Raw genomic sequence first — 12,600 nt, 5'->3', positions numbered from 1 at the left:
TAAATGAGGCAAAAAAAACTTAAATATATACGTTTCATGTTGTAATAATTTCCAGTTATCTGTCTTTTCATTTGCCTCTGTAACAATTAAAATTGTAAAGAGACTTTATGAGAGACTGTATATGCATATCACATACGTTGGATATTAAATTGGCTGAATCCCTGCCAATAATAAATGGTGGCGTAGTTTTGAACCGCCCCTTCTCCTTCTTCCCTCAAATGCTGCTCATTACGAGAGCCGTGAAGAGGGAAGGAGCAGCCCATCGTCGCTGGCTCTATTGTTGTGTTCGCACGCTCCCAGAGATAGACGTGGGGTATCCAAGCTATGTGAAGGAGCTACAGTGATATGTTGGCCTCAGATAACAATTTAGAAAATTTAATAACAAAATAAATAAAGTACAGACATAACAAAGAAACACACAATCCTGGCAGAACATGGGGTACAACAACCCAACACACGATTGCTAAGCAATCTCTTGTTGCCAGAACTTGCCCCAATTTCCACCTTCCCTTGGGCTTTGAATGGGTTACCTTCTAACAAACCCAAATAATATAAATGCAGGTAAATACAAAACGATAACACGCATCGCAACTGTCCTACCCAACGGCTTGCGACGTGGGCAGCCTTACTTTACCAGCCAGCCAGATACCAAACCAAATATTAAGTAACCCAGCTGAAATGGAATTTGCAACCATCCCTGGTAGCTGGTAAACATCTTCTCCAGTCAACGTCGTATGACAGACTGCACAGTAAGCGACAGTAAGCGCACTTTTATACTTGCACGCCACATGCCACATGCCAGGCGTGTGTATTAACATTGTTTAAATGGGACCATTTTATACTTACCTGCTCGCGTCGAGCGGTCACTTTCTGCAGCCTGGCATGCGACTGAGGCATGTCGGGACAGGCGTGCGGCCATCACTGCCTAGCATGTCCCGCCACGTGGGTGGGACCAATACCATACGGGAGTTTTTATATAGTTGACACTTCATGCAAAGCGGTTCGGTTCAGTTCAGTTTAGCTTGTAGTCTTGCGAAGTGCTAGCTTGGAGAATGGATGCAATTGATACAGAGGTGCTGATTAGTGAAGTGCAATCTACACCTATGTTATGGAACCCAGGAAAGGAAGACTACAAAAACCGAGGTCTGCGGAATAAAGCATGGGAAGAGATCTGTAGCAGTATCATCCCTATATTTGATGAAGCTGATGACAATCTAAAGAAAAAATTAGGTGAGTTCTTATTTTCTATTTGGTTCCTTGTTTATTTAATTTACAGGCAATTGCACTGATCTTGTTTTTGTTACATGACGAAATTACAAACCACAACACATAATACACTTATAATTAATTCTTCATAGTTTAAATCATTGATTCCTGCCACGGCACACTACCAACACCCATACATTGAAGCATTCGACTTACCACCTCCTCTGTTGCATAGCCCTTGTCTTCAATCTTCGAACCCGACCACTGTCAGTGTCTTCATAATTGAAACCGTCTCTGACTGTAATGAAGTTGTGCAGAACACAACAGGCTTTTACAATGTCCACAGCAAGATTTGTTTCAACGTTTAAAGGGCGATGGAAAATTCGCCATTTGTTGCTTAGAATCCCGAAAGTACACTCAACATATCTTCGAGCCCGGGTCAACCGATAGTTGAATACTCTCTTGTTGTGATTCAGATGTTTCCTGGAATAAGGTCTTAGCACATGTTCACTGAGAGAGAAAGCTTCATCTGCAACTAATACATGAGGCAGTATAGGGTTAACAGTTCCTGGTAGTGGCTTTGGTGGAGGGATGTCAAGCATTCCGTTAGTCATCTTACACCAAAATAAACTATTTTGAAATACAGTGGAATCACAATTTCTCCCATAAGCCCCCATGTCAATGAAAGTAAAACAGTAATTGGCGTCACAAATGGCCATCAGACAAACAGAAAAAAAATGTTTGTAGTTCATAAAAAGTGACCCACTGTGTTGTGGTCTCACTAAACGAACATGCTTCCCGTCAACTGCCCCCAGACAGTTGGGAAAGTTTGCTTTATTTTCAAAGACAAGGCTGATTTCTTTCCATCTCTCTAAAGATGGTTCAGTCATGCACTCGTTTCTCAGCACCAACCACAAAATCATACATACTTCACGCACTATTTTAGATATAGTTGTTATGCCTATTCTGTATAAGTAGTGATGATCGGTGAATGTATTTCCACTTGTAAGATATCTGAAAATAAAACTTTTTAAAATGTTAGTTCGTATGCATATAATTTCATTTAATTAGGAGTATATACTTGCATCTACTCATATATATTATTAATTTAAACTGTTTCTTTTCAGTTGAAAAAGTTCGTTCAAGATGGAAATCCTCAAGGGATTCCTACATGAAGGCAAAGGGGAAAGCTAAAGTTCTCAAATCTGGGTCACCACCATGCAAGCCAATTAAATACGTATATTACGAACAGATTCATTTTTTGGACAAAGTACAACAAAGGTCTACCATTTCAAACTTTGAAACTCAAGCTGTTGAAGATGAGAATATCAGTGAAGTTTTTGATGATAATAGGGAAATTAACGAAGATAATGACATTCATGATGACGCTTCAGTCGCACAAGATGCAGCCAGAAGGGAGTTCAGCGAATCTGTTAAGATAACGGAGAAAAAGAAACAAAAACTAGACGATTTGGGGGAAAACCTTTTGGCTTTATTAAAAAGCAGCAAGGAAACAGAAGAAGACTCTGACCGGTCATTCTTGTTATCCCTGCTTCCACATGTCAGAGGGTTTGACGAAGAACAAAAATTGATTTTCCAAAGTGGGGTACTACAAATGATAATGAAAATAAAACAAGATTATGCACCGACCACTCCAATTGCTTCTCATGCCTCATATCTGCAATATCACTCATATAATCCAGGTCCATCCCAAGTGATTTACAACCACCCACAACAATCTTCTCCATCTGTATCTGATCCAGGTCCATCCCAAATGATTTACAACCACCCACAACAATCTTCTCCATCTGTATCTGATCCAGGTCCATCCCAAACAAATTATATCAACTCACATTCTCAGTCTGTGTCCACCTGCCAAGAAAAATTTGCTACTTCTTGGGAATCAGGAAGTACAGTATAGTGTAAAATGTGAGGTGACAAAACAGCAAGTGCACATGCGTTCATAAGAGAGAATGAACATTTTTAAAAGATAAAACTTCTAAATATAATGTGAGAAATTGTTTGTGCATTTGTTTATGTGGTAATTAAAATAATGTTTCAATAAACTGACCTTTGAGGTTTTAATTGTACTTTCTGTGTCTATATCAAACAGAAAATAAGCTTACCTCAGAGTTATACAAAGTCTCTCCATCGGACTAATGGGCATGGAGTGGGTCCTTGTAATACGAAAATGACTTTGAACTTTCCCAAATAATTCGTCGAATGTTTTGGGACTCATCCTAAAATAATTGAAGAACTTTATTTCATCTTCTTGTAAGTCAGCGTACATGATTATGAAAGCTCCTTTCAAGTCTATTAACTGTCTGATATCATGTGTTTTTGAGGGGAATAACATTATGGTGTGCCGTGTTGAGTCATGGATACTTCATGGTGTGCCGCGAGTAGAAAAAGGTTGCGGAACACTGACCTAAACAAATGTAACACCTATCCATGTACAAGGAATAAACGAAAATATGATATACTACACATCATATTTCAAACCAAACTTATATAGAATATACATATAAAATGAAAGGAAATTGCAAGGTACAGCTGCATATTCTAGCAAATAATACGTTATTTTATCTGGCCCTGCTGTGTACAGAAGAGAATATTTATATAATTAGTGTTAGTGCACTATCGACTTACAGTATGAAGTTTGCGTTTCTAGGCCCCAACATAATTAATAAAATTGTAATAACCGAAATTAGCGTGTAATATATAGTGTGTGGAGACAGGCGGGTATTACGAATTACGTTACGCGCCATGTGCTGTTGAAAGTCAATTAACATATTTCATTCACTTACGGAAATGTAATTGTCTCTGAAAATATTGCTAATTATTTATGAAACTCTGTATTTAATATTACTGGAATCCTTGAAAGTGCAGTCAAATTATTAAAGATACAAAGGGGCTGATGAATAAATTTTACTCTTAAAATAAGAGCACTGTATTGGTATTAAGCGACGCTGCCAAACGTTAGGTAAGCGATATTTTTCTCTCTGCAAAACAGATGACACGTTTAATTTATATATTATTAAACAACGTTATGATAGTTAATGTATAACATTATTGGTAACTGGGATAATATTATGATTATTGCGATTCGCACTGCGAAATACTAGATTAAGAACTGCTGAACACAATTCAAAGTAGTTTAACTGTACAAGGTTCCATTATTTCACCTCAGAGGCCTCATCCCTCAGATGACCACGCATACCGGAAGCCTAGCCAAGGGCCGGTGAGGGGGGGGAATAGAGCTCTGAGGCGGAAGGTGGTAAGCCGGCGAAGGTTTGGTTTGAACAGAATGAGTGCAATGGCAGTTGGTGAAAAGAGAGTTAAAAGTATTGATGATTCGTTTCAAAATGCAAGTAAAGTACTTGTTGATATCGAAGGCACAACAACATCCATCAGTTTTGTTAAGGTAATGCATAGAAAGTGTGGTTTAGACAAAGAACCGGCAAAAGGCGGCTTTGTTGCCATTCAATGCTTACGCATGAAATGTTAAATATAATGGAAGATGGATGCATGAAAATGGTGTGTTTTGTATTAAAAACTTCAGTGTAACAAGTAAGTTGGTAAGTAAGACGGTATTTGTGCGGTTTTGTTTCATCATGTAGGTTAATATCCAAGAGAATTATACAGTTCGTAGGCCAAGGATTTAACGCAATTCACCATATTGGACGTACTGGTTTGCCGGTATATTTGTGTAACCGGTCTATTTGTGAACGTAGATGGCTACACTAAACGGTAAATTAATTTCCATATATTACAACTGTAATGGTAAAGCTCATGATTCCGAGGTCTATTTCTTTCATCCGAAGAATGTATTGCTTGTAATAATGTGTGGACTAAATGAGTAAACCGTTACATGTTTACCACTCTGATTACTGAGTTCAATACCCTTTTTAAGACATGTAATGCATAACCCTTAGAGTATGGTGACTGGTGGGCTTATAGAGTTCTTGCTTCTGTACCAGCAACTACAGTATAGTTCTTATTCCCTTGTGTTAGTGTTTAGTGTGATACAACAAAATTCACCAATTACAATTGTTGCTGTATTTCAAAGTTAAAGAATGTCATAAGTGCATTTATCAGAAAATTCTTGAGGTGTTTTTTTTTTCTGATGAGACACTGTCTAATGTAATAATAAGCAGTCTTATAGAACTAAAAAGTTTCCAAATTATACACATTCAGTAAGTATAATGTTATGTCATGGGTAATACAGTTCAGTGTATACATATTTTCTGATAATAGTAAAGCAGAAACTATCTTGTTTGCCAGTGAAAGTAATAAGTAGAATTTGTGGTTCTTGCAGTGGTGGGTATTAAGAGTTCTGTCTTCTGGGATATAATGCTGTGTAGGCCATTGAAAGTCAACCAGCGTTTCAAAGCAGCACAGCAGAGCTCTGCTTTTATGTTGGTTTATTCTTTGATCTTGAAGACGGGGGAGACCTGTTCCTCCGAAACATTTATTGACTTTCAGTAGATTACATGGTGTTATGTCTCGTAAGAGTGAGGAATGTGGATTTTTATATGGGATGTGTATATAAATGGATTATGTGTAATACTATGCTCTGTAGATGCATTTATATGACCAAGAACTATTTCACTTCCTGTGATTAAAAGTAAAGTAAAGCTATCCCTGTACCAGGCCGTGAAGACCCATAGGGTTGTGAGACGTTGAGGTCCCACACTATCTAGACAATAGGCTCGAAGATGGCGATAAGGTTGTCAGCCTTACGCGCCGGCCGCACTTTACAACCCAGGAAAATTATTCAATTAATTCCTGGTACTCATTTCTTTTAAGGCTGAGTAAACCCCAGGGTCTAGTGCAGCTGGAAGGATTAGGTCAACTGAAAAAATCCAATGACCTCATCGGGACTTGAACCCGCAACCTTCTGGCTTGTAACATAGCCCCTCAACCACTACTCTACCGCATGCCCCCACTTACTGTGATAGTGTGTAAATTTTGTGTATGCATATTTATGTATTAAGCCTTTGTATGGGAGTGTTTGATTGTAGTATGTAATTTTATATGGACCTAAGCAGTCTCTAAACCAACTGTGAAATTATTATTGTTAATAATGTGATTTGGTATGTTTTAGTTTATGCATGTGGAATGCTTTGTAACTGATATTGTATTTTTGAATGTGGTATATTGTACTCTGTCATGTCCCACATGCTGCTGTAGAATCTATCTGTATTTGACCAGAGGGTCAAAACATTTAGCCCCACATGAAGTAATTAACCGGTAATGTTATATTATTGTTTCTGTGTTACTGTTGATGTTATATTTTAGCCCCACATGAGGTCATTAGCTGGTAATGTCATCTTATTGTTTCTGTGTTACTGTTGATGTTATATTTTAATTAAAAATTATTCTTTTTCTTCAAACCCTCAGAACCTTGAACTTTTAAATAAGAGATACCCTTAACCTCTCTTCATATTTTATATTGTGTGCTGGGTAAATACTAGTCTGTAATTACACATATACCTCTAAGATTACTGTGAGTTTACCAAGTAATTTTTTGTGATTATATGAGATTTGTCCATGTCTTATCTGCGTGTCATACTGGAGTGAATGAATTATTAGATAATAGAGTAATATATGTTTGAACATTCAGTGTTTTTAATTGTGATGTTCCTGTTTACTGGTATTTGAGTGGCATAGAATATCTGAAGCATTTCATTTCCATGGTTTCCTTTCTGCTGATATTAGAGTTTTAATTATACATTGCAGTTGGACCTACATTTCATTTGTGGACTAAGTGAAATGTTTTCCAGGAAGTACTACTTCCAGAAGATATTTTATATTTTGCTTTGGAATTGTAAGGTTTATAAATGTTTGTACTTTGATTTATTTAGAATAATATTCTTTTGAATATTCAGTGAATGTTGAATATTTTTTATCTAAATTTAATGGTGTGTATTTGCAGCATTTGTGTATTTAATTTCTTTGATGTACATAGCATTTAAACGTTCACATCCAGTATTAAAAGAAGTTCTTTTTTTGACTTGATGCTTTCAAATCTATGAGTTCTTGTAAGAAGGCACTGTACATTTGTGGTATGGCATTTGACCACATCCTAGTTTTTTCTTTATTTGTATTGTACAAGTCTGAACTTTAATCCCAAATATTTGGGATTAAAGTTGAACACTTTACAGGAGAGCCTGTTACATTTGAAATGTGTTCAGATCACATTCTTTGAAGCTAGTGTGTTGATGGAATTCAGTTGCTTTCAGCCATTTTGGCATAATGAATACTTTAATGTGAGTTAGTGTTTTATTTAATGACATTAAACATGATTTTCCAGTGCACTTGTAACTTAGTATGTGTGTTCAATTGTTATGCATATACTAAATTACATAATTTTGAATCCTTACATTGTTATTTTTTGGGGTATCAGTTTGATGTTTTTACTTATCTGTTTCCAGATATTAAGTTACATTTGGGCCCTCATTTTCTTTTCCAAATACAAGGCTGAAACATGATAGCTTTTTTTTATTATTATTATTTATTTATTTTGTCTATAGCTCACTGTTACATGATACAAGTCAGTTACTGTACATTGGCAGATTACAATAAGAGTAAAGTTACAATACTTACAATTATTTACAATAGACTACAGTAGATTACAATAGTTAGAGTTCGTATATTGTGAGGTGGAATCCATATTAGGTCCCCTCGGCTCGTCGGCCTCCATATGTCCTATTGTACCTGTACCGTGATTATGCTTATGGAGAATTTGATGGAATGACAGCATGCTGTACACATTGCTGCTATCCTGATGGTAGACAGGATATTTGCAGAATGAAAGCTTGCCTCAGATATTTTTTAAGCTTCCCTGTCTCATTTATGCATTCTGAAAGCGATGTTAAGTATAGCCATCCCTAAATGCCAAAGGTTTCCTTCAGCACATGTTCACATCCTCTGGCCTGTCACAGTTTTAACCACATATGTACAGAGGATGATTTTAGATGTTGAACTTTAGATGACATCACATTCCATAGATAGTACTTTATTGCCCTGTCTTCTCCCTTAAATTATCTGTTCTCACTTTTTAATATCTTGCCAAAATTTCCACCTCGGCTTTCAAAGTAATAGTTTTCTGTGAGATATTACTTTCAAAACTGTATGTCTCTGCACCTTCTGTGCATACTAAATGCCCTCCCCATCAGAAGCTTAGGTTAAGGTACCCTAACAATGCTAAAAAACTGTGAATGACAGAATTTATCATTTTGAAATTTCATTCAGTGATATGTTAAAATATGCTCATGCCATTTTGTTCTTGAATCCTTGTAATTAGTATGATGGGTCACATTTCAGAATAAAGTTTATCTCCTCCCCCCATTAATTGGTAAAAGGAAACAATTACATTATACTCCTCATTATCTAATTTGCAGCTTATGTGTGCAACACATCTGGAACCCTGCATATTAAGTTTCCTGATGTCCAACTGTACAGGAAACAACTTGGAAACTGTGGGATGAATTTTCATGAAATTTTATGGTTGAGAATTTTGTGAACATATTTATGTCCACTTCATCTTTGTTTTAAGTTGGATAATTTTAAAGGCTGCCTTACATGAGGGCTTACATGCATTTTTGACCATATCTCAGGCATAGCTCATTATATATGTATTAGGGGGAAAATGTTTTGAACTAAAGTTGCAGAGAAAAACGAAATGTTAATTTTGTATTCAGTGCACTTTTCCAAATGTCTTCATTTTTGTGATAAACAAATTATATGCCATGTGTGCATTTCCAGATTTCTGTATTCAGCAATCACCAAGGTTTCCAGAAGAATAGTGTCTTCTGGAAATAATGCCATGTAGTCCAGCCTAAGGCAACAGAAATTCAGATGAACATAATTGCCTTCATCTTCAGGGTCACCTGAAGATGGAGGCGGTATTTTCCTCTGAAAGATCTGTTCACTCTCAGTGGACTATACAGTGTTATATCCCAGAAGATATAACTTAATAACCACCACTGTGAGAATCTAACATCCTACCATGGTATCGTGGTAGTGGCTGAAGATTACCATTGGATTGTCCATGTTTTTCAGTTATTTGTGCGTCTTTTTCCTGTCATTAGCACAAATAATACACAAACTTTTTTTTTCTGGAATTTTGTATGCAAATTGATGCTTATGCTTAATAACTTCAGTGTTATATTTCATTTTCTGCAAGTAAAGTTTACACTGGATCTTCATTGGTAGTGTTAATTTTGTATTGACTGTACTTAAGTAATTTAAATATATGCACAATAGTATGCTGCAGTGTAGGTTTCATTGTTGGTGATTCCTCTCTTTAATTAAAGATTTGCAACAGGATGCTGAAATACAAGATTCCTCTCTTTGATTACATGTAGGATACGCTGTTCCCATATATCCGAAGCAATTTACAATCATACTTGAAGGCTCACTGGAATGATGCTGAATTCCAACAGGATTTACTCTTACTTAAGGAACAGGTAAGTTACATTTAGATGAATGTTAAAAGTATCTATCCAAACTGTATTGTCCTTTCAAAGTTTCCTCTTAGAATCTCAAAAAAAAAAATGACACAGGACTTTAAGTATATTGAATACCAGATATCAGCATTTAGTTGTACTGTTTTCCTTGTTTTACAAGGCTTTGCAAACTAATGCATAGAAGCATTCCATGTATAATTGGTAATGCAGTGGTTTAAAGGTCATGTCCTCTTGTGGCCAAAGACCAAGGAGCAGCTGCTGTTATGGGAAACAGGAGTTCCAAGCTGAAGTCATAAAACCTGCTTTCTTATTGTTTAAGATTTGTAGTCATGCAGACTATTTATTACTGTTGTTTTATTCGTATGAAGAGCTTAACCTTTAACGTACGGACTTTTAAATTGCTGGCAGCCCCCTGTGGCCGGAATTTAAATGGCCCCATAGGCCATGCCATAGCTCAAGATGTTAGTCGCTGGCTTCCCGGGTCTGGTCAAGTGGGATTTGTGGTGGACAAAGTGGTGCTGGGGCAGGTTTTCTCTGAATACTTCGGTTTTCCCTGCCAGTCTTCATTCCACCAATTGCTCCACAATCACCCTCACCTATCATCTGGGGCTGATACAATAGGCCAGAAGTGGCCACAGTACAAGGGACTTAGTCCCACCCCACTAGCAATAAAAAAAGCCCTAAGTCTTTAACATTGCAGACTTTCAGAAAAGACTACATATTTTCCATTCTATCCAACATAGAAATATGAACTAAAAGACAATAACATTTTCTACATATACACAAAAGAGCAATTTTACAAACGAAAATTAACTGTGATTATTTTGTCATAGAAATGCAAAATATAATCTTTATTATGTTATGAAATTCCAGAGGACTTACCTGTAGTTTTTTTTTCAACCTTAAGACTTGGTGACATTGTAAATATAATCACACTATACAATAATATTTTGTTCAGATTGTATGCAAATTTGAACTGCATCACTTCACAGTTTACGATACCCCACACTCTGATGCGCGTGTGCCACTTCTCGAAGCAGTCCATGACACAGCGCAACATCACACTTTTTACAATAGAAAATGGTGCTCCTGCTTTCCTTATTTAGCGAACACCCACGGAAAAGTCTTTGTTTCCCTTTGGTTGGCCAGTGTTCTGAATGTTTCACCTCCAGTCGACTCACTTGGGCCCCAGATGAACTTCGCCTCCCCCGAGAAACGCCACTAGCCGCGATATTCGCCTTGTGCAATTGAAGAATCATCTTAAGGGAGTGGGGTTTCCAGCTAAATGGAATAAATTATGTTGATTGACAAAGGGACACACACACCTGCTAGTAATACACAATAGTGATGCAAAGTAATTATAATACTAGTTGAAAAGAGTGCCAGTCCGACACTGATACCGAAAGTCACAGTGACGAAGATGACTTTTACTCACAAATTAATACTGGCTCAGTGGTTTTATACCTTTCCTGAGACACAAAATAAAATGATATATAAAGAAATATATGACAATCTGATACTGACTTCCTAACTGATAATTCGCTGCTGAAAACCAATCCTTCAATACATCACACTTCCTTGAAAGCTCTAGAAGCACAGAAGAATATTTACTCCTCAGTTCTCAAAATAAAGCTGGGGTCTGTTTGACTGACCAGGTCATAAACATTCCTGCGTTATATAAATCTAACATTTCTAACATTCGGCCAACATGGGGTGCTACTTGCTGTAGATATATATAACATTCCTCCATTAAAGGTTAATTATGTACACATTCTCAACAGATGTATTTATGCTTGTAATCTTTAATATACGAAGTAAACACAGAAAACTAAGTGTATGTTACTGTCTCATCACCAAAATGCAGGATGAAATCATGACATAAATATAGGAAATAGATGTTTTAAAAATGTGGCACAGTTCAGATATTTGGGAACAACGATAACAGATCAAAACCTGATTCAGGAGGAAATTAAGAAGAGATTGAACTCAGGTAATGCTTGCTACCATTCAGTCCAGAACCTCTTGTCTTCTCATCTGCTGTCCAAAAACATAAAAATTAGAATATACAATGTTATATTTTAGGGTCCTGTTACGCTAATTCCTGTCCATGGTTTATGCTGACCGTCTTACAGTGTATACACCTTTTCACCTTATTCTTCACTTCCACACTACATGTTTCAGCACTTATGTGCCATCCTCAGGTGTCTTTATGCACGTTAAACTATTATAGAACACATGCAGTAACAGGAGCAAAACAACACAGAACACGATACACATATGCATGTAGGAAGAATGCTCACATAAAAGAGGATTGGCGTAATTCGCGTGTTTGAGTGCAACGTGGGATGAATCCTGAAAAGTTTTATTATTTAGAATTCAAGGACATATATGACGAATACAGATTTTAGTCATTTTAGAATGAAGACATCATGGCATGCAGTACAATAGTTTAACGTGCATAAAGACACCTGAGGATGGCACATTAGTGCTGAAACACGTAGTGTGGAAGTGAAGAATAAGGTGAAAAGTGTATACACTGTAAGACGGATAGCATAAACCATAGAATATACAAAACTATAATATTTGCCTGTGGTTCTGTATGGGTGTGAAACTTGGTCTCTGACATTAAGGGAGGAACATAGACTGAGGGTGCTGAGGAGAATATTTGGACCAAAGAGAGATGAAGTGACAGAAGGTTGGAGAAAACTGCATAATGAGGAGCTTCATATCTTGTACTCTTCTCCGAGTATAATTAGAATGATCAAGTCAAGGAGGATGAGATGGGTAGGGCATGTAGCACGAATGGGGAGAAGAGGATTGCATAAAGGAAATTGGTGGGAAAGCCAGAACAAAAGAGACCACTTGGAAGATCAGGGCGTAGGCGGGTGGACGCTATAAAATGGATCTTAGAGAGATAGGA

General features: G+C 36.9%; 2 protein-coding genes across 4 annotated transcripts in view; both read left to right on the top strand.

Annotated features, from left to right (window-relative positions):
• The first annotated feature begins 1,035 nt into the window (after nucleotides 1-1,035).
• LOC111868852 lies at nucleotides 1,036-3,296 on the top strand. Of its 2 annotated transcripts, XM_033753198.1 has the most exons (3): nucleotides 1,036-1,230; nucleotides 2,334-2,909; nucleotides 2,970-3,296. In XM_033753198.1, the coding sequence occupies exons 1-3, from the start codon at nucleotides 1,053-1,055 to the stop codon at nucleotides 3,125-3,127; spliced, it is 912 nt and encodes a 303-aa protein (XP_033609089.1). In that variant the 5' UTR covers nucleotides 1,036-1,052; the 3' UTR covers nucleotides 3,128-3,296. The 2 variants fall into 2 exon arrangements, with proteins under 2 accessions (XP_033609089.1, XP_023715644.1); XM_023859876.2 differs by having other exon boundaries at nucleotides 2,334-3,296.
• Nucleotides 3,297-4,452: 1,156 nt separating this feature from the next.
• Nucleotides 4,453-12,600, top strand: part of LOC111868851 (enolase-phosphatase E1) — a 21,846-nt gene continuing 13,698 nt past the window's right edge. The window contains exons 1-2 of one of the 2 annotated variants that reach the window (XM_023859875.2): nucleotides 4,453-4,630; nucleotides 9,579-9,680. In XM_023859875.2, the coding sequence (XP_023715643.1) occupies nucleotides 4,514-4,630; nucleotides 9,579-9,680 (219 nt within the window). In that variant the 5' untranslated portion in view covers nucleotides 4,453-4,513. Of the gene's footprint in view, nucleotides 4,631-4,807; nucleotides 4,957-9,578; nucleotides 9,681-12,600 lie in introns of those variants that run through there. The other variant, XM_033753197.1, reaches the window with a different exon arrangement.

The sequence above is a fragment of the Cryptotermes secundus genome, unplaced genomic scaffold (genome assembly GCF_002891405.2).
Source record: "Cryptotermes secundus unplaced genomic scaffold, Csec_1.0 scaffold467, whole genome shotgun sequence".
NCBI classification, from domain to species: Eukaryota; Metazoa; Arthropoda; class Insecta; order Blattodea; family Kalotermitidae; genus Cryptotermes; species Cryptotermes secundus.
Note: the sequence above shows the minus strand (reverse complement) of the source record. Positions and strands in the feature narration are given on the sequence as shown.